Source organism: Crocuta crocuta, unplaced genomic scaffold, assembly GCF_008692635.1.
Source record: "Crocuta crocuta isolate KB4526 unplaced genomic scaffold, BGI_CrCroc_1.0 scaffold322, whole genome shotgun sequence".
NCBI lineage: Eukaryota > Metazoa > Chordata > Mammalia > Carnivora > Hyaenidae > Crocuta > Crocuta crocuta.
The window spans coordinates 1731283-1756525 of NW_027532592.1; the positions used below are offsets into that span (position 1 = coordinate 1731283).

At 40.2% G+C, this 25243-nt stretch overlaps 1 protein-coding gene across 1 annotated transcript; it reads right to left on the minus strand.

Annotated features, from left to right (window-relative positions):
* Window positions 1–401: 401 nt before the first annotated feature.
* Window positions 402–18043, minus strand: TFB2M (transcription factor B2, mitochondrial). The gene is made up of 8 exons (XM_077779882.1): window positions 17567–18043; window positions 15841–15929; window positions 12836–12989; window positions 12512–12660; window positions 9731–9817; window positions 7208–7270; window positions 2587–2759; window positions 402–807 (listed from the first exon to the last, which is right to left on the minus strand). The coding sequence occupies exons 1-8, from the start codon at window positions 17919–17921 to the stop codon at window positions 633–635; spliced, it is 1245 nt and encodes a 414-aa protein (XP_077636008.1). The 5' UTR covers window positions 17922–18043; the 3' UTR covers window positions 402–632.
* Between the last annotated feature and the right edge of the window lie 7200 nt (window positions 18044–25243).

Here is a 25243-nt window from a genome sequence, read left to right on the forward strand (position 1 = left end):
GCTTCATTGTACAGTACTTGATAATATAATTCAACAATATGAAAATTAAAACCACTTAAATCATTTTAATTTACTTTCTAAGCTTAATAATGTACAAAGTCTTTTGCCAAGAGGAAGCGAAAGATCAACAGTGAAAGTGGAATATTTAAATTAATACAAGGTAATAAGATATTTGGCCAAAAGATTTTTTTGTTTTAAAGTAAGCTCTACACCCAATATGGGGCTTAAAATCACAACCCTAAGATCAACTCAACACATTCTACTGACTGGGCCAGCCAGGCACTGTTGGACAAAGGGATTTCAAAAACTAAATTTCATCTGCCAATACCCTACAACTACCAGTATACCTACAGTAGATACAATTTAAAACAAAACAAATCCAATCTGACGAAATCCACAAGTAACAGAAGTTTTCTTTTATTTTTTTGTGAATAAAATAGCAAGCATTGTTTTATCCAATATATTAATGGTATCAACTTCAGAAGAAATTATGTGCCCACTCTGCAAAACAAGAGTAGTTAGTTCTCTTCTGTTGAAAGCCTGTAAGCTTTTCAAACCTAGTTCTCTTCCATTTGTGCCATAATTTCCAAATAAATAAGTCGTTCGTGCTAATGCATGGGCAATCCAGTTCCTTACAAGACTATGTCCTCTATAGAGTCATCAAACAGCCACCTACAAGATTCTCTGGAACACTCTATAGTTTCAAAAAGCAGTTTAAAGTCTTCAGGATATAGATCTGTTATTTTCATGTCTCCATCTTTCTCCATTTGCTCCAGGATAGCTACTGCATTAACTGGACTCAATGACCTGCAAAAGAAATACAAAGTCTGCTTAATTCCACGTTACAACTACAGTTAATATTGGTAGAGATGGCTTCTACACCCAACTTAAAATGCTTATGATATATACTCAACCATATTTGATGTAAGAGCTTGCATATAATGTAGAGCTTTAACTATTATTTCTAAAGTCTCATGGCTTACTTGTAACAAAAAGAGCAGATTTAGGCTTTCACGTGTTCGCAATTCTTACCCAAAAATCCAGTTTAACAATGCCCTTCAAAAAAATTCTTCCACCTACCTCTTTCATCTCTTAATTCTCTTTGCAAAAACATCCTTAACATTTAGGTCACATAAGAGTTCAAGAAGTACAAAGAGCAGAAACTGCTGTCCAGCAGTTTTCAAAGAGGGAATAATTTTCCCCTTTTTATATGAAAATTACAGGTGAATAAATTATAAAACATAAAACTGCCTTACAGATTAGCCTAGCAAGGAACTATCAGTGAGCCTTTGACATTAACAAGTAAATATTTATAATAAAATATTTTGGTGGAAAAATGTTCCAATACTTTTTGATTTTGAACAGAATTCTAGTCACCAGTGTAAACATGCTTTCAATTCGAAGATCACCAAGGGATTTTCAAATTTTGCAACACATTTACCATACTGATTGCTTAATATCCTATATTCTTGTTATTTTTATTCAAAATAGTCACTACCACAAGGTGATAAGATGAAAAAGGGTAGATTATTTTTAACTGTTCTACCGCCACTTTTTTTTTAATGTTTATTTATTTTTGAGAGAGAGAAACAGAGCACGAGCAGGGGAGAGGTAGAGAGAGAGGGAGACACAGAATCCAAAGCAGGCTCCAGCAGAGCTGTCAGCACAGAGTCTGAAGCGGGGCTCAAACCCATAACCATGAGACCATGACCTGAGCCAAAACTGGATTCTTAAATCGACTGAGCAGCCCAGGCGCCCTTATTTATTTCCAGTTTTAACATTTATTTTTACATAAATATTGTTCAACCAACAGCTCATTCCGAGTTTCACCCATCCTCTGATAATACTTTGAATGACCATGGACTGCTGATTCCAAGGTGCAATGCGTAACTTACAAATTGTACACATCAGCCCCATGTAAAAGTTTTGCAGATACCAAGTAGGTATTAACAGCTAGAAGGTTTATAAAGCTTTAGGCAGAAACATGAAATCGGGTCCAGGACATGAGTACTAGAGGACTTCGGTCAGGAAATAAAACCACTAAGGACAGGCAGTGACAAAAGGTGGATGGTGGTGCACCAGAAATGATGCCGATTCCATTCCAGCCACTGGCAAAGGGCTGGTTCTTTTTCTTTAAAAAAAAAAAAAGAAAAAGAAAAAAAAGTTTTTTTAATGTTTATTCATTTTTAATAGATGACACGAGCAGGGGAGGGGTAGAGAGAGAGGGAGACGCAGAATCTGAGGCAGCTCCAGGCTCCAAGCTGTCAGCACAGAGGTCAATGCACGGCTCAAACCCATGAACAACAAGATCATGATCTCAGCTGAAATCGGATGCTCAACTGACTGAGCCACCCAGGTGCCCTTGAGAGAGACAGCATGCACAAAACTGGGGTTGGGGCAGAGAGACAGAGGATCCAAAGTGGGCTCAGCAATGACCAAGGAAGGGTTTTGAAGTTCTGCAGAAGTGAAAACACAATATCTGAGTCTATTAATCATGATACACAAGACATAGAAAATGGACCTCTAACATGAAAATCTAATTCTTATGTTAAATTGCTACTTTATACTTTTATTCTTCTGACTTACTGTAAATGGTCCATGAGCGAGGCATAGCGCTTCATAAAACACTGCTTTAACATGTGAAAAAATACGTCATAGTTCACAGACGTTAAATTTTCTGTAAATAAATTCGGAAGAGGCGTCAACTGAATAAAACACATGTTTTGTCCTATTTTTTTATTTATTGGTTCTAATGACTCCTGGAGAGAGAGAAAAAGAAGTTGTGTTAGTTACAGAATATTGCCAGAGCCAAGACTTAGGGAAACTATTCACGCAAGCTGCCTGCTGGAAGAGCAATCAGCACAGAACCGGAGTGCTCTGGTGTGCTCTCTCTGGCTGTGCCAAGAACGCAAGGCCCTAACCACTGCTGACTTGGACAGTTTCTCAGGGTGTTTGCAGTGAGCAGCCTTGAGGGAGGAGATCGTGTCTCTCTCTAGGACAAAGGAGCAGCTTGCTTAAAGTCTGCTAGAAAAGAAGTGAATTCCCCCAGACCTTTGTTTCTAGCTGCAATGCAAACTTCTGAGTGTACACCATCCAAATGAGCTACAGCACATTTCCCCATAGGACCCGAGGGCAGGTACAGTCCTGTGTCTGATGCAGGAGTCTGCCCTGGGGTAGTATCCTTTGAAGAGTAACAGGTTATTAACTTGTAAGCAGGGTAAAACCACATCCCAAACATGACACCAGCATGTACTGACTTTCTTTATGGTTTCTTTACACAACACCAGATCCTAAGGATAAAAAAATATACTATGGCCCATGGCCCGCCTGGTTTTCATACAGTATGAATCTAAAAATGGTTTTTACATTTGTAAAGGATTGTTTTAAAAATAAATAAAAGCAAACAAAACAAAACAAAAACAAAGAATATGAGATTATTATGTGGTCTACAAACCTTACAACACTTGCAGACTGGCCCTTTCCAGGAAAAGTTGGCCAACCAGCGCTAGTATACACTATTCAGATTAAAATAAAAACTGCACATGCCTTGATGTACGGGTAAGATGTTTTGTCCTACAAAGGAAGAAGGCCATCCGTTTAGGTCCTTTGGAAATCTCATGCATTAGGTAGTGATCCCTTATTTACTCAACTATCTATATATACCCAAGTATATACATATACACACAAACACACACATTTCTATTTTTTACTTTTTTCACGTTTTATTTTTATTTATTTTGAGAAAGAGAGAGAGAGAGAAAGAAAGAGAGAACATGAGTGGGGAAGGGGCAGACAGAGAGGGAGAGAGAGAATTCCAAGCAGGCTCTGCCCTGTCAGTGCAGAGCCCAATGTGCTGCTTGATCCTATAAACCATGAGATGACAACGTGAGCCAAAATCAAGAGTCGGACACGCTTAACCAACTGAGACACTTAGCTGTCCCTTTATTTTTTTAACTTTTATTTATTTTTTCATTTAATTCATTTGAGAGAAAGAAGAGCACTTGTGTGGGGAAGTAGGGCAGAGCGGCACAAGGAGAGAGAGAGACACCCGTAAGGAGGCTCCACACCCGGCTCAGAGCACAACGTGGGGCTCGATCTCACAACTGTGAGATCGTGTCCTGAGACGAAATCAAGAGTCAGACGCTTAACCGACTGAGCTCCCTAGGTGCCCCCACAAACTTTAAACATATATATGTTTCTGGAAGACAAAATGGCCTGGAAAGGAAAACTTCAATCAACTGTAGTGTCTAACTTTGGATGCCTACAGCTGACTGGTGGGGCGGGAATGGGAACGGCTCACTAATTACTAGGGATGGAGACAACCTCACAGTTAAAGAGTTGTCTGTTGTTCGTAAGACTTTGAAGGCAATTTTTTTTTTAAGTTTATTTATTTACTTTGAGAGCGAGAGAACATGAGTGCAGAGGAGAGGGAGAGAGTCGGGGAGGGAGAGAATCTCAGGCAGGCTCCTCTCTGTCAGTACGTAGTCTGACACAGGGCTCAAACTCACAAATTGGGAGATCGTGACCGGAGTTGAAATCCAGAGTTGGATGCTTACCTGACTGAGCCACTCAGGTGCCCTTGAAGGTGACTTCAAAAAGCAAACTGGAGGCGGGGGGAGGGGGGTGCGTCTGGGGGGCTTAGTTGGTTGAGTGACTGACTTCAGCTCAGGTCGTAATCTCAGGGACTAGGAGTTTAAGCCCTGAATTGGGCTCTGTGCTGACAGCTCAGAGCCTGGAGCTGCTTCCAGTTCTGTGTCTCCCTCTCTCTCTGCCCCTTCCCTGCTTGCTCTCTGTCTCTCTCTCAAAAATAATAAACATTAAAAAAAATTAAAAAAAAAAAGCAAACTGGAAGGGGCACTTGGCTGGCTCAGTCAGTAGAGAATGCAACTGGAGTCAGGAGTTCAAGCCCCAGGTTAGGTGTAGAGATTACTTAAAAATTAAAAAAAGAAAAAATCTTGAGGCACTTGGCTGGCTCAGTCAGACTAGTGAACGACTCTGGATCTCGTGGTTATGAGTTTCAGACCCATAATGAATGTAGTGATTACTTTAAAAAAAAAAAAAAATGGGAGGGGGAGGCACCTGGGTGGCTCAGTTGGTGAAGCGTCTGACTCTTGATCTTAGCCCAGTTCATGATCTCATGGGTTTGTGAGTTCAAGCTCTGCACTAGGCTGTGTGTAGATGGTGTGGAGCCCACTTGGGATTCTCTGTCTGTCTGTCTGTCTCTCTCTCTCTGACCCACCCTCCCAAAATAAATAAACATTAAAAATAATAAAATCTTTTAACGTTTATTTATTTTTGAGAGAGAGAGAAAGGAGAGAACGAGTCAGGGAGGGGCAGAGAGAGAGGGAGACACAGAATCCAAAGCAGGCTCCAGGCTCTGAGCTGCCAGCACAGAGCCCAATTTGGGGCTCAAACCCATGAACTGCAAGATCATGACCTGAGCTCAAGTCCGACACTTAACCACCTAGGCTCCCTTAAAATAAAATTAAAAAACAAAAACCAAAAACACCCTAGTAGATAGTTTTGTAGTTACAGATACAGACTTACTTGATAAATGGGGAAGAAAAACACTTTCCTGATGTCAAATGAACAGTTATTGTAGCTTACAGAAAAAGTTCTGCTAACGGCATAAAAACCAACATGGCTTCAAAAAAGTGGAAGATCACAAACAACTTGGCTGGAAATGAGAAAAATGTGCTCCAAAATACTGTTAAATGTCACAAAGTGCCTCTGTAGCAATTATGAACATGCTGATACCAAAGACATACATGGACTATCTGAATAAAACTGTCTCATGAAACATTAACATTTGGTTATCTCATCCTCATCCCTAAAGTTCATGTATTCATGTTGTGGCCAAAAAACCTTTTCAGCTTTTGCTCTTGTCACTGAAATAAGGACAAAGTGTCTTATATACAGGATTGTTCATTTCAGGGATATCTGAATAAGTTCCTGATATTATCTATTACTATCTATTATCTATTACTCTGACTCTCTTGTGAGGCTACAAAACTTAAGCTTATGAGGAATGAATTAGAACTAAAATCGCAATGATCACAATGATGACTGGTGATATCACTCTCAGATGAGACCAACTTTTTAAAGATATTGTTAAGTAGGCTCCATGCCCAACATGGGGCTTGAACTCACGACCCTGACATTATGAGTCACATGCTCTACGAACTGAGTCAGCCAGACGCACTTAAAATCAGACCATTTCTAAACTGATCATTTTCTTTTTTTCCTTTAGTGTCAAGAGCGAGAGGAAAAAACCATAATTAAAAAATGGGAACTTCAGGCTGAAATGACAGGCTGGGATTAGGGCATCATTAGCATTTAATCCTTAAGCGAAACCTTTTTTTCTTACCTAAGAGGCAAAACAAAAACAAAAACAAAAACAATTTTTGTTTTGTTTTCAGAGAACCTAAAGTGAAACTTGTGAATTGACTCCAAAAATTATTTTTTAAATTGAACTAGTTGGCTCCAATTTCACTACAAGCACCCGTGATAAAAAGAAAATGGAGGATCGCTTTAGAACATCATCACTTCGGTTCTTCAGAAAGGGGAAAAACCAGACACAAGCCCCACCTCCCATGGTGGGTCATCACACATAATCATGAATTCAATCATCATAAGTAGTAATATTACACCTTTCTGACTTTTAGTTTATCAAATTAGATGGACAAATTTTCCAAATTTGAGATGTATCTTCTATTTCAAGAGAGATAAAAATGAAGTCAAATTCTGTTTAAGCTCTTTCTATGCTAACTAGGATCCACGTATCATCAGCTGAAAAATACAATGCTTCAAAAATAATTAGGTTTTAAAATAATGTTTATGGTTTATTCTGACAGAGACAGCCGGAGAGAGCACACACGAGCAGGGGAGGGGCGGGGAAGGAGGGAGAGGGAGAATCCCACACAGGGCCTGCACTGTCAGCCCAGAGCCCAACACAGGACTGGAGCCCACGAACCAAAGACCATGACCCAAACCAAAACCAAGAGTCAGACTTTTACTCAGGTCATGATCTCAGTGTGTGGGTTCGAGCCCCATATCGGGCTCGCTGCTGGCAGCACAGAGCCCTGTTCGTTCCTCTGCCCGCCCCCCTCAAAAACAAATAAATTTACTTTAGAAAATTTTAAGTAAATAGAGAATACCAGATGTTCCATTTAGAGGAAAAAAGAGAAGCGTACGCATTCATTCTCACCTTATTCTTCAACTTCTTCGGCCCCCTGTCTTGTCTGTATACGCTGAATGAGGACCAGGGCTCCTTGAGGGAAGATAAAACCAAAACATTTCTTTGAGTTTTCTGTAGTCAAAGTGCCTCAGATTGTTACTGCCTTTTTTTTTTTTTTAATGCCTTATTTATTTCTGAGAGAGAGAGAGAGAGAGAGAGAGACAGCGTGAGCAGGGGAGGGTCAGAGAGAGAGGGAGACACAGAATCTGAAACAGGCTCCAGGCTCTGAGCTTTCAGCACAGAGCCCGATGCAGGGCTTGAACCCACGAACCGTGAGATCATGACCTGAGTCAAAGTCGGACGCTTAACCGGCTGAGGCACCCAGGTGCCCCTATTACTGCCTTTAAAGAACAGAATAAATCCAATTCAAGTCACCATTCTAATCGGATTTAAGACAACAATGTGGGAGAGGTAGATCATACACATCCCTCTTCTAGTTTTTTTAGATAAAGAGAAGGAAAATCGAAGTCTATCCTGATATTGAGAATAATCCTATTTGGATAGGCTCATCCTTAATATCATTATGCAAATAGGCCCTTAAGTTATTTTAATAGCTAAGATTTCTGTAGTAGACTCACAATCAGGTTAGGGACCATCAAATCAACACTGAGGTTAATGAATGGCTAAAGTCAACATGGGGCCTTTGAAAACAATCACTGCAGAACAACAAAAAAGAAGACTCCTGAAAGCTAAAGTCATGGGAGGCCTTCATGAAGAAAGCAGCAGATAGCCCTGATGAGAGAAGAGGCGCAGGTAAAAGGCCAAGAGAATGAGAGATCACAGAGGCAAGAAAGGACTTCAGGGACACCAAGAACGGCAGTACAAAGGTTACAATGTCCCAGGGCAGAGTCATTGCCATGAACCCTAGTGTGACGAGTTCTGGGACTACAGAGGGCATGACAGATATGAAAGACAAGGAATAGCCAATCTAAGAAGCTCACTACTGGAGGGGAATAAATACAATTGGAACAAAAGCTGAAGTCAAATGGTAACATTCTAACAACCGAGTGCGCACACTGAAGGGTTTAACGTGCTCCTGGACGAAGCAGTGAAGGGACAGACACACACGGCAAATTTAAAAATGAAACCAACACATCCTTCGAAGAACAGGGGCCTATCAAATACATAAACATACATCCAACAAAAACTCTAGTTCACTACAATGAAAAAGACAAAGGACAAATTACGGCATGAGAGAAATAGTGGCTATCAGTGTTTTCTTCACTCTGACCCTGTGCTATGAAGAGAGGAGCCACGCATCACACGTGGCCAATGAACACGTGAAACTGTCTAGTCTGAACAGAGAGGTATGAAGTGTGAAATATACATCGAACCTCAAAGGCCCGCTACATATAAAAAGAATGCAAATTATGTAATAACTAATCGTAACGTTGATGCTTCTCCGAAATGACAATATTTTGATTGAGAACGTTAAATAAAATATATTAAAATTAGTTTCACCTGCTTTTTACTTTTTATGAATGCTGCTACTAAAAGATCTAAGGTTACATATGTGGCTCCCATTACAATTCTATTAGGCATCTCTGATCTACTTAAAGAAATAAACCGCAAAGGGAATACTCTGTAGTGAGGTTTTAAGGGGCCATTAAAAACTTAGGAAAAATATCTAGTGACAAGAGAAAAAACTTATTAACTGTTAGCTATTAAGTAAAAAAAAGATACAAAATAATATAATCTCCACCATGTAAAGGAATAAAACAAAAACAGAAGAAAAAGAAAAGGCTACAAATGTCAATATTGACCTCTGGGTGGTAGAACGGTAGTGGTGATTTTTAAAATTCTTCTTTCTTACCTTCCTTTTCTTTCTTAGGTCTCCCATTTTTACAGTGGGCCCATATTATTTTTAATGATCGAGGAAAATATAAACATGTGATGAAATCAGAAGCACTAAGTTACTTTGCTCTATTATCTTCAACAGCTAGAAAAAAATTAATTTTTAATTTTTCTCCATTTACTAGTCAAAAAATGTAGCCTTTTTTTTTTCTGAGAGGAGGGAGCGCACATGAGAAAGGGGCAAAGAGAGAGAGAGACAGACAGAGAGAGAGAGAAAGAGAGAGAGAGAGAGAGAGAACTGGGGCTCTTGTTCACAGGAAGTGGGGCTTAAGCTCACAAGACGCGGGGCTCGAAGTCATGAACCGTAAGAACACGACCTGAGTTGATGTCAGATGCTTAACGACTGAGCCACTCAGGCACCCAAAATATAGCCTCTTTAAAAACAATCAAGTTCTGGGCCGCATGGGCGGCTCAGTCGGTTGGGTGTCCGACTCCGGCTCAGGTCACGACCTTGCGGTCTATGAGTTCGAGCCCCGCGCTGGGCTCTGTGCTGACAGCCTGGAGCCTGGAGCCTGCTTTCGAATCTGTGTCTCCCTCTCTTTCTCTGCTCCTCCCCTGCCTGTGCTCTCTCTGTCTCTTAAAAGTAAATAAACTTAAAAAAAAAAAAGTTCTGTTGCAATCTAGAAAGATTTTACTCACCACGTGCAGGAGTTTAATGGCACAGGCCACTTGCCAGAGAACACTCAGTGGCTGGTACAGGGGACTTTGGGGGTCTGCCACCAGTTTCTAGAAAAAAGAAAGTAAGTTGCATGTGTACATAACTATAATCAATCAAATTCAAGTTTTGGATCTTAAAAGTATTAACAGTATCTGGAAATTACAGAAAACTAGAATTAAATGCAAAACCTTAACTGTAACGTTTCTAAGAAAAGAAAGTCTTTTTAAACTTTCACATTGAAATACATCATCATGTACACTTAAAATACAACGTGTGGGATGATTTCCTGTACCCATAACCCGTATCAAGGGAAAATCTCATTAAAGAAAAAAATGAAACAAAAATATCTAATTACCATGGAGAACAAGTATGTTAGAAATATGTATCAGGTAGCTATTCAATTTTGAGTGAAGAATTGTTTAGGCTGAGCGATCTCCTCAGCGAGTGAGAGGGCTGCACACAGCAAACCACATGTGACAAGGTCCACAGTGAAAGAAGCATTGCAACATTTTCCTAATAGCAAGATTAAGTCTGATGAAGCACTTACCATTTCTCTTTCTTCATGTATACAATGTACATATAGCCTCAAGGTTCTAAGTCCCCTATTCTTCCCATGGACAGTCATTATTTCTTTACGAAGTCTTAGGGAGTAAGCCACCTTTTCTCATCTTGCTTCACCATCCTGACCCATAACTTACAGGCCAGTAAGCACTGTGTGTTACCACAATTAAAGGATTAATAACACGAAGCGTTCTGAGCAGAAAAGAAACATTACTCTCAAGACACTATCAAGAACTTCAGAAGACCCTTGAATTTCAGAGAAGAGTCTAAAAACCATACATATTCATGTGTGAATAAATGAATTCAGTTACAGGATATAAAATCAACACACAAAAGTCAGTCGTTTTTCTATAAGCTAATTAATGGCAAACGATCTGAAAAGGAAATTAAGAAAATTCCATTTACAACAGCATCAAAAAGAGTCAAATACTTAGGAACTAACTTGTCGAAGGAGAGGAAGGGCTTGTACACTGAGAACTACAGAACACTAATGAAAGAAATTAAACACAAATGGGAAGTCAACCTGTGTTCAGAGATCAGAAGACTTATCAAGATTAAGCTATCAATATTTATTACCCAAAGTGATCTACACATTCAATGCAATCCCTATCAGAATCCCAAGCGTGTTTTTTCACAGAAACAGAAAAAACAATTCTAAAATTCATATGGAATCTCAAGGTACACTGAATAGCCTAATATAATAAAAGAACCCAGACACAGACCCTCATGTGTATGGTTAAATGATCTTTTGACAAGGGTGTCAAGGCCATTCACTTGGAAACAAAAGGTGCTGGGAAAACTGAATACCTCTGTATGCACAAGAATGAACTTGGACCCCCGCCCAACACCAAATAAAAAAGTAACTCAAAATGGATCAAAGACATGAATATAAGAACTGAAAATTATAAAACTCTTAAAACATAAAAGTTTCCTGACATTGGATTTGACAGTGGATTCTTAGCTACAACACCAAAGGCACAGACAGCAAAAAGGAAAAAAAAGACAAACTGGACTTCATCACAGTAAAAAACTTTGGGAATCAATGGGCACACTCGACAGTGTGCTCCATGGACGGGGAGAGAACACCTGCAGGTATTTCATGTATCCGAGCAGGGATTAATCATGAGAATATAGAAATAACTCCTAAAACTTAACAACAACAACAACAAAAAAACAAAAACAAAAACAAAAAAGGGCAAAGGACTTTAGCAGACACTCCTCCAAAGGTGATACACAAACGGTCTACAAGAAAAGATGTTCAACATCACTAATCAGGTTAAAACCACAAAGAGAAACCACCTAACATCATTACAACGGGTATTATAAACGGAACACAAGTGTTGAGAGAACATGGAGACATCAGAATCCCAGTGCACTGCTGGGGGGAATATAAAATGGCGCAGCCGCTGTGGAACACAGTAGGGTGGATCCCCTCCAAATTAAAAAACAGTATTACCATAGGATCCAGCAATTCCACCTCTGGATATAGAGCCAAAAGTACTGTAAGCAGAGACTGGAAGAGAGGTTTGCACACCAAGGCTCATGGCAGCATCATTGACGATAACCAAAAGTGGAAATGATGCAAATGTTCACTGACGGAAGAATGAATAAACAAAAGGTGGTGTGCATATGTGTACATATACAATACACAATGAGTATTGCTCAGCCTTAAAAAGGAAATAATTTTCTGACCCATGCTACAGCTTGGAAGAACACGAAAGGCATTACGCTAAGCGAAGTCGGACACGAAATGCAACACTCTATGATTGCACTTACATGAAGAACCTAGAATAGTCAAATTCATTGAGACAAAAAGTAGAACGCTGTTTACCAGAGACTCAGGGGAAGGGGGAGGTGGAGAGTTGATGTCAAATTCTGCACTGGAATGATGAAAAAACTTCTGAGAGGAAACAGATAGTGGTTAATGGTTGGACCACAATGTGAATAGACAACACCACTGAACTGTACACTTATAAAGTTAAAATGATATATATTAGGTCATGTATATTTAACCACACACACACACACACACACACATTTAAAAAATCGAACCTAAAGATTGCTCTACAGAAATTTAAAAACATTCTTAATACTCTCAAGTATCATGAGCTCAAATTAAAGTCACACAGACTAAGACTACTCAGAGAAAAATCACGGGACTCTTTCCAAACAAAAACTACTCATACTTGTTGATAACCTACCTCGTATTCCTTCTCAGCAATAAACATATTTAGTTGTACTCGTCCAAAACTGTATATAGAAGTAGAAGAATATAGGTCATATAAAAGTTTCCACAGTATCTTTTTCTCATTTTTAGCTGGGAAGATTCCAACTACCTTTAATGGGTTATCTGTTAAGAATACAAGCAAAAATATTTGAATAAATTGTTTAAACTTTTTCCAAAGATCGTATTTTTTTGAGTTAAACTAAGTTAACGGACACGGATCTCTTCAGCAGACAAGGTGTACTGCCAGAGAAAGGTGCCATACTATAAGGTACTTGAGACAGCGAATGGCAAAAATTACCTTCTGACCAAGGAAGTGCTTCTATTCCCAAACTCTGAAAAAGCGTTTCAGAAAGCATAATGGGAGGTTTCACTATTCCATAATTTCTAGGATCCAGTTTAAAGAAGTCACAGTAGACCACTTCTAGATTTTTATTCACCGTTTCTCGCAGCGACTAAAGAGACAGAGAGAACGTGTTTAAGACTTTCAGTGATATGCAGACTTGGTAACAATTCAAAGATCTACTTCAAGAAATGTACCCTAAAATGTAGTAACATAATTAAGAGAAATTAATTAATGCCCGAAAAGTGATGAGCATACAATATTACTAAGAAAAAGCCCCCAAAACAAAAATCCTTCAAGAAATTCTTACTCATCCTTTTACTTTCTCTACTCTGAAGTTACAAAAAATCAAGGAGGGCACTATGATGTGCTACACACACTGAAGCTCTCATGCACAGAAAGTTCTGTTGATGTATATCAATGTTTCAGGAATGTGCATTTTATTTTTTTTGTTTTTATTTACTTCTGAGAGAGAGAGAAACAGTGTGAGCAGGGGAGGGTCAGAGAGAGAAGGAGATACAGAATCTGAAACAGGCAACAGGCTCTGAGCTGTCAGCACAGAGCCCGACGCGGGGCTCGAATCCACGAATTGTGAGATCATGACCGGAGTTGAAACAGAAACCAAACCTAACTATTCTTAAGTGTTTGATTTCAACCTCTAAATGTTATTTTATTTCTGACTCTAATAAACTCTAATGATCACTTTCGAGGCACCCTTGAGAATGAGATGAGTGGAAGGAACAGCCTGGGGTGGAAATCATCCACTTTTGCTCGTGTCCGAGCACGGGTGTCCTGAGACACCCGTTAGGCGGTCCGAGTGGAGACACCAGGTAAGAAGTTGTGGGCCTCAGTGGGGAGGTCAGTGGAGTGGTCCAGGCTAACGACATAAAGTGGTGAGAATTGGCGTGCTGAAGGTTATCAAAGCCAGGGGTGCAGAGGAGGCCCCCTAAGGAGAATCAGAGAAGAGGAGACCTGAGGATAGAGTTAGTCCAAAGTCTCATGAGAGGCTGAGAAGGCAAAAATGGGAGGAAGAAAACCAGAAGAGTGTGGTGTTAGGACAGCCAGAGAAAAAGCACTCTCACTGATGGATATCTCACAGCTTCCCTTGAAAGGCCTACAAGCTGCTCTATATATAGCAATAAAGTAACCTCACAAGTTATTCAAGTGTCACATTTTGATCTTTGTAACTAATAAAAGCTAACGGATTTTAGTTTGATAAGAATGTAAGAATGCACACTTTAAGACTTTCTTCTCCGAGCGTCTGGGTGGCTCAGTCATTTGAACGTCTGACTTCAGCTCAGGTCATGATCTTGCGGCTCGTGAGTTCAAGCCCCGCACTGGACTCTGTGTTGACAACTCAGAGGCTGGAACCTGCTTCAGATTCTGTCTCCCTCTCTCTGCCCCTACCCTGCTCTAGCTCTGTGAGGGGAAAGTCTCTGTCTCTCTCTCAAAAATAAACAAACAAAAGAGACTTTGCTCCTCTCGTATTTTGAAAGTGCATGTTTGTTTTGGCATCTGTTGCTTACCGTGCAATAATGGTAATGACAATAACAGCCAAAACTCCAAAATAATTTCAGTTCCACAGTGATAGTGAAATCACCTTTTAAAACTCAAGTTGACTGCATTTAAGATTCAAAGACAGGAAGCAGTTTATCTTATTTCAACTGCAACAAGATTCTTTACAAGTGGTATTACTGTCTCTACTTTATGTAAGAGAAAAAAGAAAAACCAAAGTCAAACAGGTTAAAATACTTAATCGCCCAAGAGTCTCAAAGGTAGTGAGAGCTGGGCTGACCTTCAGGCTGATTTGAAGACTGTATTCCATCTCTGCTGAAATGCCACACAGCTTACCACAAAAGCTGAGCTCTCTTCAACTGAGTATGTCATGTACAGCTCTTTCTGCCTCAACAGTTTCCACTTTCAATAGAGATATATTAAGACTTATCATTATTGGATACAATTTGAAAAGTCTATCTCTAGCACATCCAGACTGGCAAACTGCTCCTGCTTGAAACACTGTTAATGTGGAGTCCTGGGAATTTTATGAGGGAGAGGGAGAGAAAGATAAGAATCTTAAGCCTTCATCATCCCTGAAAATCTTTTCAGTTTTTAGGAGCAAACTCTGGGTGGCTAGAAGCATGGTCTGTGAAGACCACCACTTTAAAGCAGGGATTTAGGGCCACAAAACTTCTATTTAAATGGTTCCTTCTCTTTTATTCTGGCAAATAGATGAATTCACACCAAACCTTATTTGAATGGCCTTTCATTCCATCATATGATGGTTAGTAAGAGTGAGAGAACATGTACTAAGGGCTCAGCTCAGTTAGTACTGAGCGGGGGGGGGGCGGGGAAGGAATCAGAAAGAAAATAAAAGCTTGAACTGAAACACAAACTAGGTCTAATCAAAGACTGGATTTAGTCAGTGATGGATTTTATGCTTACGTTGTAGTTTGTTTAAAGAAATTTTATGATTAATATTCCTGTAAGAAATACTGCGTGTCATGACCTTTCTAGCACCCAACCCTCCACCTTTCACTCAACCATTTTCAAAGTGAACACTTTCCTTGATCGTATAAAACCGTAAATCCAGAGTCCCATTAACGTAATCGTAGCACTCCAATTAGACTCTAAGTTCACAGAAAGCAGGGCACGGGATATCCTGCTAGAGATGAGGGGAAAAGCCTAGAGACACCAGTTCTACTTTGTTCAGTCACCCAGCTAGTCTGTAACACCCAGAGAACAAGCCTCAGAACTCCAATCGTTTAGTCAATGAGTGTAGATACTGTGATATTACCACTTACTACTGATACTATGCTATGCTCTAGTCCCTGTGGATAACAATATACGTACAGGATGACCCCTAAAAGTGAGTCTAAAAAAATAAAGTGTGTGCTTAATTCTTACTTCCCTAAATACTCAAAGATAGCTGAACAATAAATTATTTTTAGAAACTAAAAGTATACCTCCAAATGTGGAAGAAACGTTCTGTTACACTCAAGGGCAATCACTTTGGCCTGGCTTTCAAGTAATGCTTGAGTCAGGATTCCGGGACCTAGTGTATTAACAAAACGAAACATTTATTTGCCAAAGAAACAATTTCTTTCTATATAATTTACTAAAGTAGATGTTTTACCTGTATTATTTAATTTTGATTTCTACAACAGCCCCAAAGTAGATAGTACACTCTGTGTTCACATGTAAGGAAACTGGGGATTAGAGAAAAATCATTTGCCTCAACACAACTGTGCTGGACTCTGAATCCATTCTGTCAAAGCCTGAAAAGCCTGCGTTCTTTTTTTTTTTTTAATGTTTTTGTTTTCTTTCTAGGAGAGAGAGAGACAGCGTGAGCAGGGGAGGGTCAGAGAGAGAGAGGGAGTCACAGACTGAAAGAGGCTCCAGGCTCTGAGCTGGCAGTCAGCACAGAGCCCGACGCGGGGCTCGAACCCACGAACCGCGAGATCATGACCTAAGCGAAAGTCGGACGCTTAACCGACTAAGCCACCCAGGCGCCCCAAAAAGCCTGCGTTCTTAATCGCCATATTTTACGTCTCGGAAAAACGAGCAGGAAAAGGTGCCTTCAGCACATCACTTATTCACTGACTGCCCAGACACTTTAACCACGAAAGACACTGTCAAACCTAATCAGAACTGACCCATGACAAAATGTGCTACTTAAAAAAAATAGTAGTTTTCAGGGGCGCCTGGCTGGCTCACTCAGAAATTTGTGAGACACTTGATCTCAGGGTTGTAAGCTCGAGCACCACGTTGGGTGTAAAAAATTAACTAAAAAAAGTAGTTCTGAGGGTGCCCGGGTGGCTCAGCCGGTGAAGCAACCAACTTTGGCTCAGCTCATGAGTTTGAGCCCCACATCTGGCTCTGCACAGACAGCTGGGAGCCTTGGAGCCTGCTTCGAATTCTGTCTCCCTCTCTTTCTGCCCCTCCCCTGCTCACACTATTTCCCTCTCTCAAAAACAAACATTTAAAAAGAATTAAAAAGAGGGCGCCCTGGTGGCTCACGTCAAGATCTCGCAGTTCCTGGGTTCTAGCCCTGAACTGGGCTCTGTGCTGACAGCTCAGAGCCTAGAACATGCTTCAGATTCTGTCTCTCCCTCTCTCTCTCTGCTCCTCCACTGCTCATCCTCTGTCCCTCTCTCTCAAAGATAATGATTTTAAAAAAATAGAAAAGTAGTTTTGGGGACCCCTGGGTGGGTAATTCTATTATGCATTTTGATGAACACTCTTGATTTCCGCTCAGGTCCTGATCCCAAGGGTCGTGGGATCCAGCCCTGTGTGGGACTGAGCATGGAGCCTGCTTAATATTCACTCTCTCCCTCTCTCTACCCGTCTCCTGCTTGCACGCACTTCCATTATATTTATGTATGTTTTAAAATCTATAAATCTTATGTTCCTGACATCCTGCTACGGTCTCCAGGAGACCTATGCAGAAGTAAGATAAAAGTTCCTGGGGCGGAGGGCGCTTCCAAGAGTTTTGAGGAGACGGTAACATCTAAGAGCATGGGAGCATGTATTATCAAATGTTGTGTAAAGTGCAACTCGCTGCAAGGACAGTTCATGGTGTCACGGTTAACACTGTCCATGCAAGCCGCTTTAAGGGACCAGGTCTTAAACAGCACCCGGTAGGCAACCAACAGAGGTTGGCATTAGAAATGCAGTCCACGACGGACTCACCTGGATTGCACTCCAGGAAGAGCTGGTGAGGGTTTCCGTCTTCTTCCAGCAGTATCTGCGCCAAGGTCGCGGCGAGCTGCGGACTGGTTATGTAACTCCGGGGCTCTGAGGGTCTCTTGGGCATCCACGAGGGCGAGTCTTTTAAACCCTGGCAGGGCAGCTGCTGCGGGCGGAGGTCAGACAAGCCACGGCGGTTCCGCGCCGGGACGCCCTTCCACCTCGCCGCTCCGGACCCCAAAACGCAAACTCGACCAGCGCCGGTCAAGGCTGACAGCAACAGCCGCGGGGAAAGCCCCGCCACCGGGACCAACATCCTCACCCTGTAACGTCGGTCCCAAAAATCGCCCGAGGTCATCACATCGTCCGCGAACTCAGCACAGGGAACTCCACGTGCCACCCCCCGCCTACCACCCCACTAGAGCGAGTGGTACCAGACACTACAAACTGCGCATGCGAACGCTTCCTCCTTCTTGCCACTTCCCTCACTTCCGCTTCCGTTCGGGTGCAGCCGCCAGACGATTGTGAGTGGACCGACGCGGAGAGAGACGGAGCATCCGGGTTGCGTCTGGACTGGTTANCGAGCGCCGCCGGTGTCTCCCTGCCTTGCCTCCTCCTGGGCCAGTACTGACCTTACTGTTCGTTGGTAACCCGCGTGTTGATAAGATTTAAAGTTAAGGTGGTTTTGTTTGTTTTTTTTAATTACGATGTGAAAGCTTTAAATCCCCTTCTAGGCTTAGAAAGGTTGCGACCTTAGGATGCTTATTTTGATCCCTCGGTAAACTTGCCGCGGAATGCGATTTTGAGGACCAGTTCCAAAGTCTCTAAAAATAGGATGCTCTCATGGAGACGTTGGCAGTCTCTTGACCTCTCGGGCAGTGTTGGAAGACTCGATTCTTTGAGAGTGACGGCCCTGTGTAAGGATTATGCTCAGAAAGAGATGTTCCCGTCCCTCTTGACACCAGGACAGGAAACCGCATCCAATCAACACCCTGTGAAAATATGTACAGTCCTTTCTGCTTACTCTGCTCGCGGCGTAATTGAGCTTGGTATTTAAGTACACAAGAAAAAGGTTTCTAAGGAATGTATCACCTGGCAGGTTGAAGCCTGAGGATTATACCCAGCTGATGGATCTCAAAATGGATAAAGAAATTGAGAAGCAAATATGGCCTTTTTGTTGTTGTTTGATAAATTTGTTAGGACCCTATAGAAAGTATCTGCTCGACTGTTGTGGAAGCCGTGGGGACTCGTTGGTCTAAATTTACTCAAATCCTTTTTTTATATGGTTTCCCCATTGACAGTTTTCTAGAAGTGATTCTTGCATGCTCTGAACACGCGAGGAAGCTTTTCCCCACCGTTGTTTAAAGAGATGTCACCTCCTCTACCCTTTTAAAAATATTTTCGTAGATTCAGAAATACACTGGATTTCTTTTTCCTTAAAAGTCCTGGAGACCTGAATATTTTTAAATCAAATAAAGAAGAAAGATGTCATGATAGAAGAAGAAACGTTGGCCTCTAGAAATGTGTTGTTGAATTTCTCGTGTTTAAAATAGACTTTTAAAAATTGTGGTACAAAAGATTTATTTTAAAATATGCTTTCTTATGTCATAAGATTTGTGGACCAAAGGAAGCATACTCAGCCCTAGAGAAACTGATGTTTCTTTTGCTTTTGACTTGCGTTGGTTTTTGGTTTGGTGGGTTTGTTTGTTTGTTTGCTTGTTTGGACAAGAGCATGTGGTGATGATAATTATTTCTCTTTTTATGGTGTTATTGGTTGTTCGGTTGAAGGTGCTTGAATAATAAAGACACAGTCTTACACATTTGATGTTTCTGAGGCCCTTGGTCCTGGAAATGAAAGAAATGTTAATTTCCCTTTAAAGGTGTACTTTACAATCAGCAGTCAGATCTACTTTATTAGAAAAACATGATTTGCTTATTTCCCATCTTATTTTCTTCGAGGTGTGGTTTTTGCATCCTGTGCTATTTTTACCTTTGTAAGTGATCTTTCTTTAAAATGGTGTCAGGGCAAAGTGATTCTATTTTTACACTCTTCTTAAGTCATCTTTGGTAATCTCAGTTGATCGAGAAGGGAAAATACTGCTTTTTCTTTTGGCTTTTAAATGGCAGTTGTAATTGGGAAATGTCTAGTGATAGATAGTTTTTATTTGCTATCAGCACTAAGGCTGTAGGTCTGTAAGCAGGGCTGTAAGGGAAGATAGGTCTGTAACAATCCAACTCTAACACAAGCCACTTAAACAATGTAAAGCTTTCTTGTGACGCTAAGAAGATAAAAAAGAAACAAGTGAAATTAATTTGAATAATGTGTTTTATTTAACCCATACAGTTTCAAATGGAATCAGTTTGGAAAGTGAAGAATGAGATAATTTTACATTCTTTTGTACTAAATCTATAAAATCTGGTGTTTATACTTAGAGTACATTTGAGTTCAGACTACCCACGTTTCAAATGGTCAGTAGCCTCATGCACCTGGCAAATGGCTAGGATCTTATTGGGCAGCCGATAGCTATAGGATTACTGTATGATTTTTAGGATGTCTTCCTTTCCTGAGAGTCTGGGGTAAATCCAATGGGATAAATTTAATCCTCTTCTTAAAGTGCTGTGATAGTCAAACTGAGAAGTTCCTTTCTTCCTTCCTTCTCCCCAAACTGAGAAGTTCTGTGCAGGAAGAAAGTTCCAAGAAGTCTCTTCCTGTTAGAGTTGACTGTGCTAACCCTGAGTAGGATGAACAGGTGGGCAAGAGCATGTTTGGTGAGGGTTGTAAGATGACTAGGGTGCTCAGTCATTTCCTGGGGTGTCATTGTTACAATTATTTACATCTGCATGTCAACAATGTGTTAAGGCACTTTGTGAGTCTGTTTCCTTTACCTGTGTTAGGAAGCAGGGAGCACTTGAAGACCTACAGGAAGAGTAAACTTTACTGTGAATGGGTATAAATGTGCTCCTCTGCATGATGGCATTTCTTGTCAAAAGAGAAAAATCTTTAAAGCAAAATTCAAAAAGAAAGGGTGTATTTTTTGGCTCTAGAATGCCGGGAGCCTGGTTGCTAACAAACGAGTAACACATGGATGGTGGTTTAGATAAAGTTGGAAGGAAATAACGGCACTTTCAATAGAAAACCACAGACATGCTGTCTAGGTATGTGCTTTAAGTTGTTTTTTGCAACAGGGGTGGTGGTTTGCATGACACCATGTGTTGTTCAGAGCTATTGAAACCGAAGGATAGCCCTGCTGGAAAACTAACCCTACAGCTGACCCTCGGTGGGGTCAATAGGACCCATCATTGTTCTTCTCTTGACTTGTATATTCTATTAAACCTACCGTAATACTACTTTGCATTGTTTACATCTACATTTAGTGTTAAAATTCAGTGTCAAAATTCACCTGAAGGCCTAATTAACATTTGGTATAATCTAAGAAGCGTGCCTCCTTCCCAATCCTTATGTATAAAGAAGTCTTAAATTAACTGTTCAGTAAGCAAAATCCCTCTGAAATCTAGGCATTATAGACCTGACACAGTGTTGGCTTGTGTGGAGTATTGAAGGATCAGAGACAGACTTGGGGATAGAGTAGCGATTGGATGTTGCTCGTTTCATGGGACATATGTGCACATTATAGCAGGAAAATAGAGTTTTCATTTGTTTCTAACTCTAGATGACTGTCCATTGACACCATTTTCATTGGTTAAGAAAGAATATATTTTGTTCCTACGAATTAGTCTTAGCAAGTCTTTTTAATTTAAGGAATAATAATTGAGAGTTTGGCAATTTTCATTTTTTAAAAAAAGTTCTCATATGATTTAAGTTGCCTCTCCAAGGATTATATTTTTATTGAGAAATTCTACACTCACTATGTCTGTGTCTTGATACTGCTGTGAGCATTCTCTCCAGTTTAGGGCCCTGAAGAGTCACACAAATATAGGCTCTTCTTTATTTAGGAATCATTCCCTTGGGGGAAATTACATTTCCTTTTAACCAGGGAATACTTTTCTTTTTCATGCATTTGAAATCATCTATTTGTAAAATTTGTTGAAGAAGTACGGTATTAGTCAACTCTGTCTCAATAAAATAAAAATAAAAGCCCTGTCCGAACAACCTAAAAAAAAAAAAAAAGAAAAGAAATACATCATGCAAAACTTCTGAATATTACAGTTGCTCGAGATTTCTTACATTGTTTCAATCACAGTTGTGAGATTGGCTGACATGTTTGGAGATGGAAACTTTTTGCCATCGCATCACTCCTCCCTGCCATCTTTTACTACTTCCTGTTTGTCATCATTAGCCATGTGGAAAGGAAAGATAGTATGTGTCTGTCAAAATACTGACACATTAAGTTTATTTTTCCTTTTGCCCATAGGAATAATTGCTAGAGCAGTATGTGACAGATATTGTCACCTTTATTGACACTGGTCTTTTGACATTTGAAATGACAGTACCTATGACATTTTAGGAATTAGCAATGTTTTCTAACTGTCCTATCTGTTAAATGCTCCTAATACTTAGCCTGTTTTTCCTGTTAAGCCACTACCTAACTAAATAATTGCTGTTTTTCTCTATTTGTTGCATCTAGAAAACTCAGTGAATTAAGTGGCTGTGGGTTTCTAATGTGAAAGAAGGCAAACTAATGTTTTAAAGCATCTTTTATATTATAGATTTTGAAATAATTTCCTTAAAATATGTGAACTTTATGATCAGGTTAGGAATGATGTTGTTACTGGGGTACCTGGGTGACTCAGTCAGTTGAGGGTCTAACTTCAGCTCAGGTCATGATCTCACGGTTTGCGGGTTCGAGCCCCGTGTCAGGCTCTGTGCTGACAGCTCAGAGCCTGGAGCCTGCTTCCAGTTCTGTGTCTCCCTCCCACTCTGCCCCTCCCCTGCTCATGATCTGTCTCTCAAAAATAAATAAGTTAAAAAAAAAAAAGAATGATGTTGTTCCTGGGTATTTGAGAGCATACCACTTACATTTTTATTTTATGCATACATTGCTTTTCCTGCTAATTTTTCTCTTCTGCACATATTACCACTCTGCAGCTAAACCTTAAAAGAGAGTGTTTAGATGAACTGGAAAACATTGCTTATGATTTTTTAATGAGAACTTATTTTTGTGAATATGTATTTATTTTCTAAAGCCGAGTGGAGTCATTTCTTTTATACCTGATGAAGCAGCAAAGTTTACTTCAGTTCCTTTTTCCTCTGCTTGTCTAGCATGAAAATGGTTTATTTAACTCAGGTCTTAAAAAAGGATTCATACCCAGGAATCCGTGATTTCCTCCCTCAAGTTCAGCTCAGATGAAGAGAGGAGTGGAAGTTTGTAGAAACTATTCTCATCAGGAAATTTTGAAACTTGGTTTCCTGGGAAAAGGCTTTATGCCCATTTGTGACTTTTTCCTCTAACTTCAGACACCAGGCTTTATTTTCCTCAACAGCTTATAAAGTCATCACTTGCTTCCGTTTGGCCCCAGTAGTTAAGAAAAATGTGTCATGGAATTCTTTGTCATGCCAATTAGAGTTATACTTACAGCACTGGGTAAGCACTGTAAAGAGCCAAAATTAGAAACAAGGTTCGGTGACTTCCTTATTTTAGTCATATATGTTTTGTGACTGAGGAGAGAAAAAATGGTTTGTCTTCTTCATCTTACATCTGAACTCAAGCTTAAAAATTGATCACAAATGCCTTATATGCAGCAGAGCTCGTGTTTTCACTAGGCAAAGGAGGATCTATTTCATATTCACCTAAAATAAAAGAGTATTTAATCAGGAGGTAGATCTTAATTATACCAAGTGGCCTCTTATTTAATTATAATTTTGTGGATTTTGATATAATATATAATTTTGATGCCTACAGGCTTTTCCTCCCTTTTTATTTAGCTGTAAACCTGGGGAGGACCTAGGGATTCCCTAGTGAACCCCAACAGGATTTTGACCTTTGTCAGAATGGCTTGCCTTCCCTGACAGCTTCAAAGAGTATATATCTACGTGTGCAAAAAGCTTATAAGCAAAAGTTCTGCTCCAGGAACACTTATCAAGGCTGAGAAAACAAATATTCTAAGAATGTCTGTCTCATAAGTAAGGCTTCCATGTAGTTGTCCAGCACTTTGTATTTTGTGTAGCCATTGCTGAAGAGTTTCTATTCTGTTCCAGCTCTTCAGAGTATGTGAAATGCTATCCAGACTGCTGCTATAGCTTATTCTGCCTTACCTCACCTTTTGGTTTCTTTGTATTCTTCTGTCTTCTGTGGAAAGTTGAAAAGTCAGAGCAGGTCATGGTCTATTATAAACTTGAAGCGGCGGAGGAATACAAACCTTACTCCTTCGCTCTTGCCTCACCTTCCTTCTCTATTACAAAAGTAACAATACTCCAAAGAGAAGAAAAGGTAGATAAATTTTAAGTTGAGGAAAATACGGTTATTCAAAGATCCATATTTTTTCTATAATTAAAATTAAACAGGAGCTTTACTTTAGAGTCAAAATCCATTGATCTCTTTCATCCTACTTCAGATGTCTGATGGATTTGTCAGGAAGAAATTCTGAGTACAAGTATATTTTGAGTGCACAGACATAAGCTATACTAGAGTATATTTAATAGTACTATCTCTTTGTATCATGTATGTTTTCATTAGGGAATACTTGCCACTGATATAAAACATCTTTGGGGGAAATCATGTGCTGCAAAGTCTTCTTTTCTTTTTTAATGTTTATTTAGTTTGAGAGAGAGAGAGAGAGCAGGGGAGGGGAAGAAAGAGAGAGAAAAAGAATCCCAAGCAGGCTCCATGCTATCAGCACAGGGCCCGACGTGAGGCTTGAACTCATGAACCATGAGATCATGACTTGGGCCAAAATCAAGAGTCAAATGCTTAACTGAGCCATCCAGGTGCCCCTCTGCCAGCAATCTTCTAAAGCACCGTAAGGGGTCCTTCTCTGGGACAACTTTTTTCCTTTATTGGTTTATCCTTAGAAATTGTTACCTAGAGTAAACTGCCTTGTTCTGACATTTTCCTTTTCCCAAAACCCCATCAAAATACATTCTCTTGAATAACTTAAAGCATAGTCACTTTTACACCCGTCTCTCTTCCTGCCTTTCAGTTAACTTCCAGTATGCTCTAGATATAAATCAACATTACCTATTAGTTCAGACAAAATTGCAGGAGTCTGGCGTCCTTGGACTGGGTAATGGCAGTGTGTGATTGACAGTAAAAAGGATAGGAAGTGAGGGCCACATAATGGGATGTTGGTAGTGGCATGTTGGAGATGTTGGGACTCATCTGAGATTAAGAGGCGGTTTTGGTGCCAGTAACAACATACGACTAGGGTGATACTCTCTACATTGACCGGACGGTAGGATGTCGCTGTGGAACTTTGAGGCACAGAAAAATGCTCATTCCACAGGTGTATCAAGTCACTGTTTTGATTGTAAAACACAAAGGCAATTGTTTTCAAATGCATAATCGAGCTCTGGTGTATGCAGGATGGCTTGAAAGGGCCACGTGAAACAATGAGAGCCTTAATTAAAAGTAAATATATCAGCCAGAGCTCATTTTGAAATTTCCTAATAACGTTGGAAATGAATGAGTTTTTACTTCTTGTTCAGAAGAAAAATAGAAACTAAGCTAGAGAACTCCTGGCTTAGGCTTTGTGTTTTAAAAAATGTTAAGGGGCGCCTGAGTG

Excerpts from the sequence above, each read along its gene's own strand:
- TFB2M (XM_077779882.1), bottom strand. The coding sequence starts at position 17,921 with ATGACCTCGGGCGATTTTTGGGACCGACGTTACAGGGTGAGGATGTTG. Across the intron at positions 12,661-12,835 it reads AGCACTTCCTTGGTCAGAAG|ATAACCCATTAAAGGTAGTT; the intron begins GTAATTTTTGCC and ends TATTCTTAACAG. Across the intron at positions 9,818-12,511 it reads TTGCTGAGAAGGAATACGAG|AAACTGGTGGCAGACCCCCA; the intron begins GTAGGTTATCAA and ends TCTTTTTTCTAG.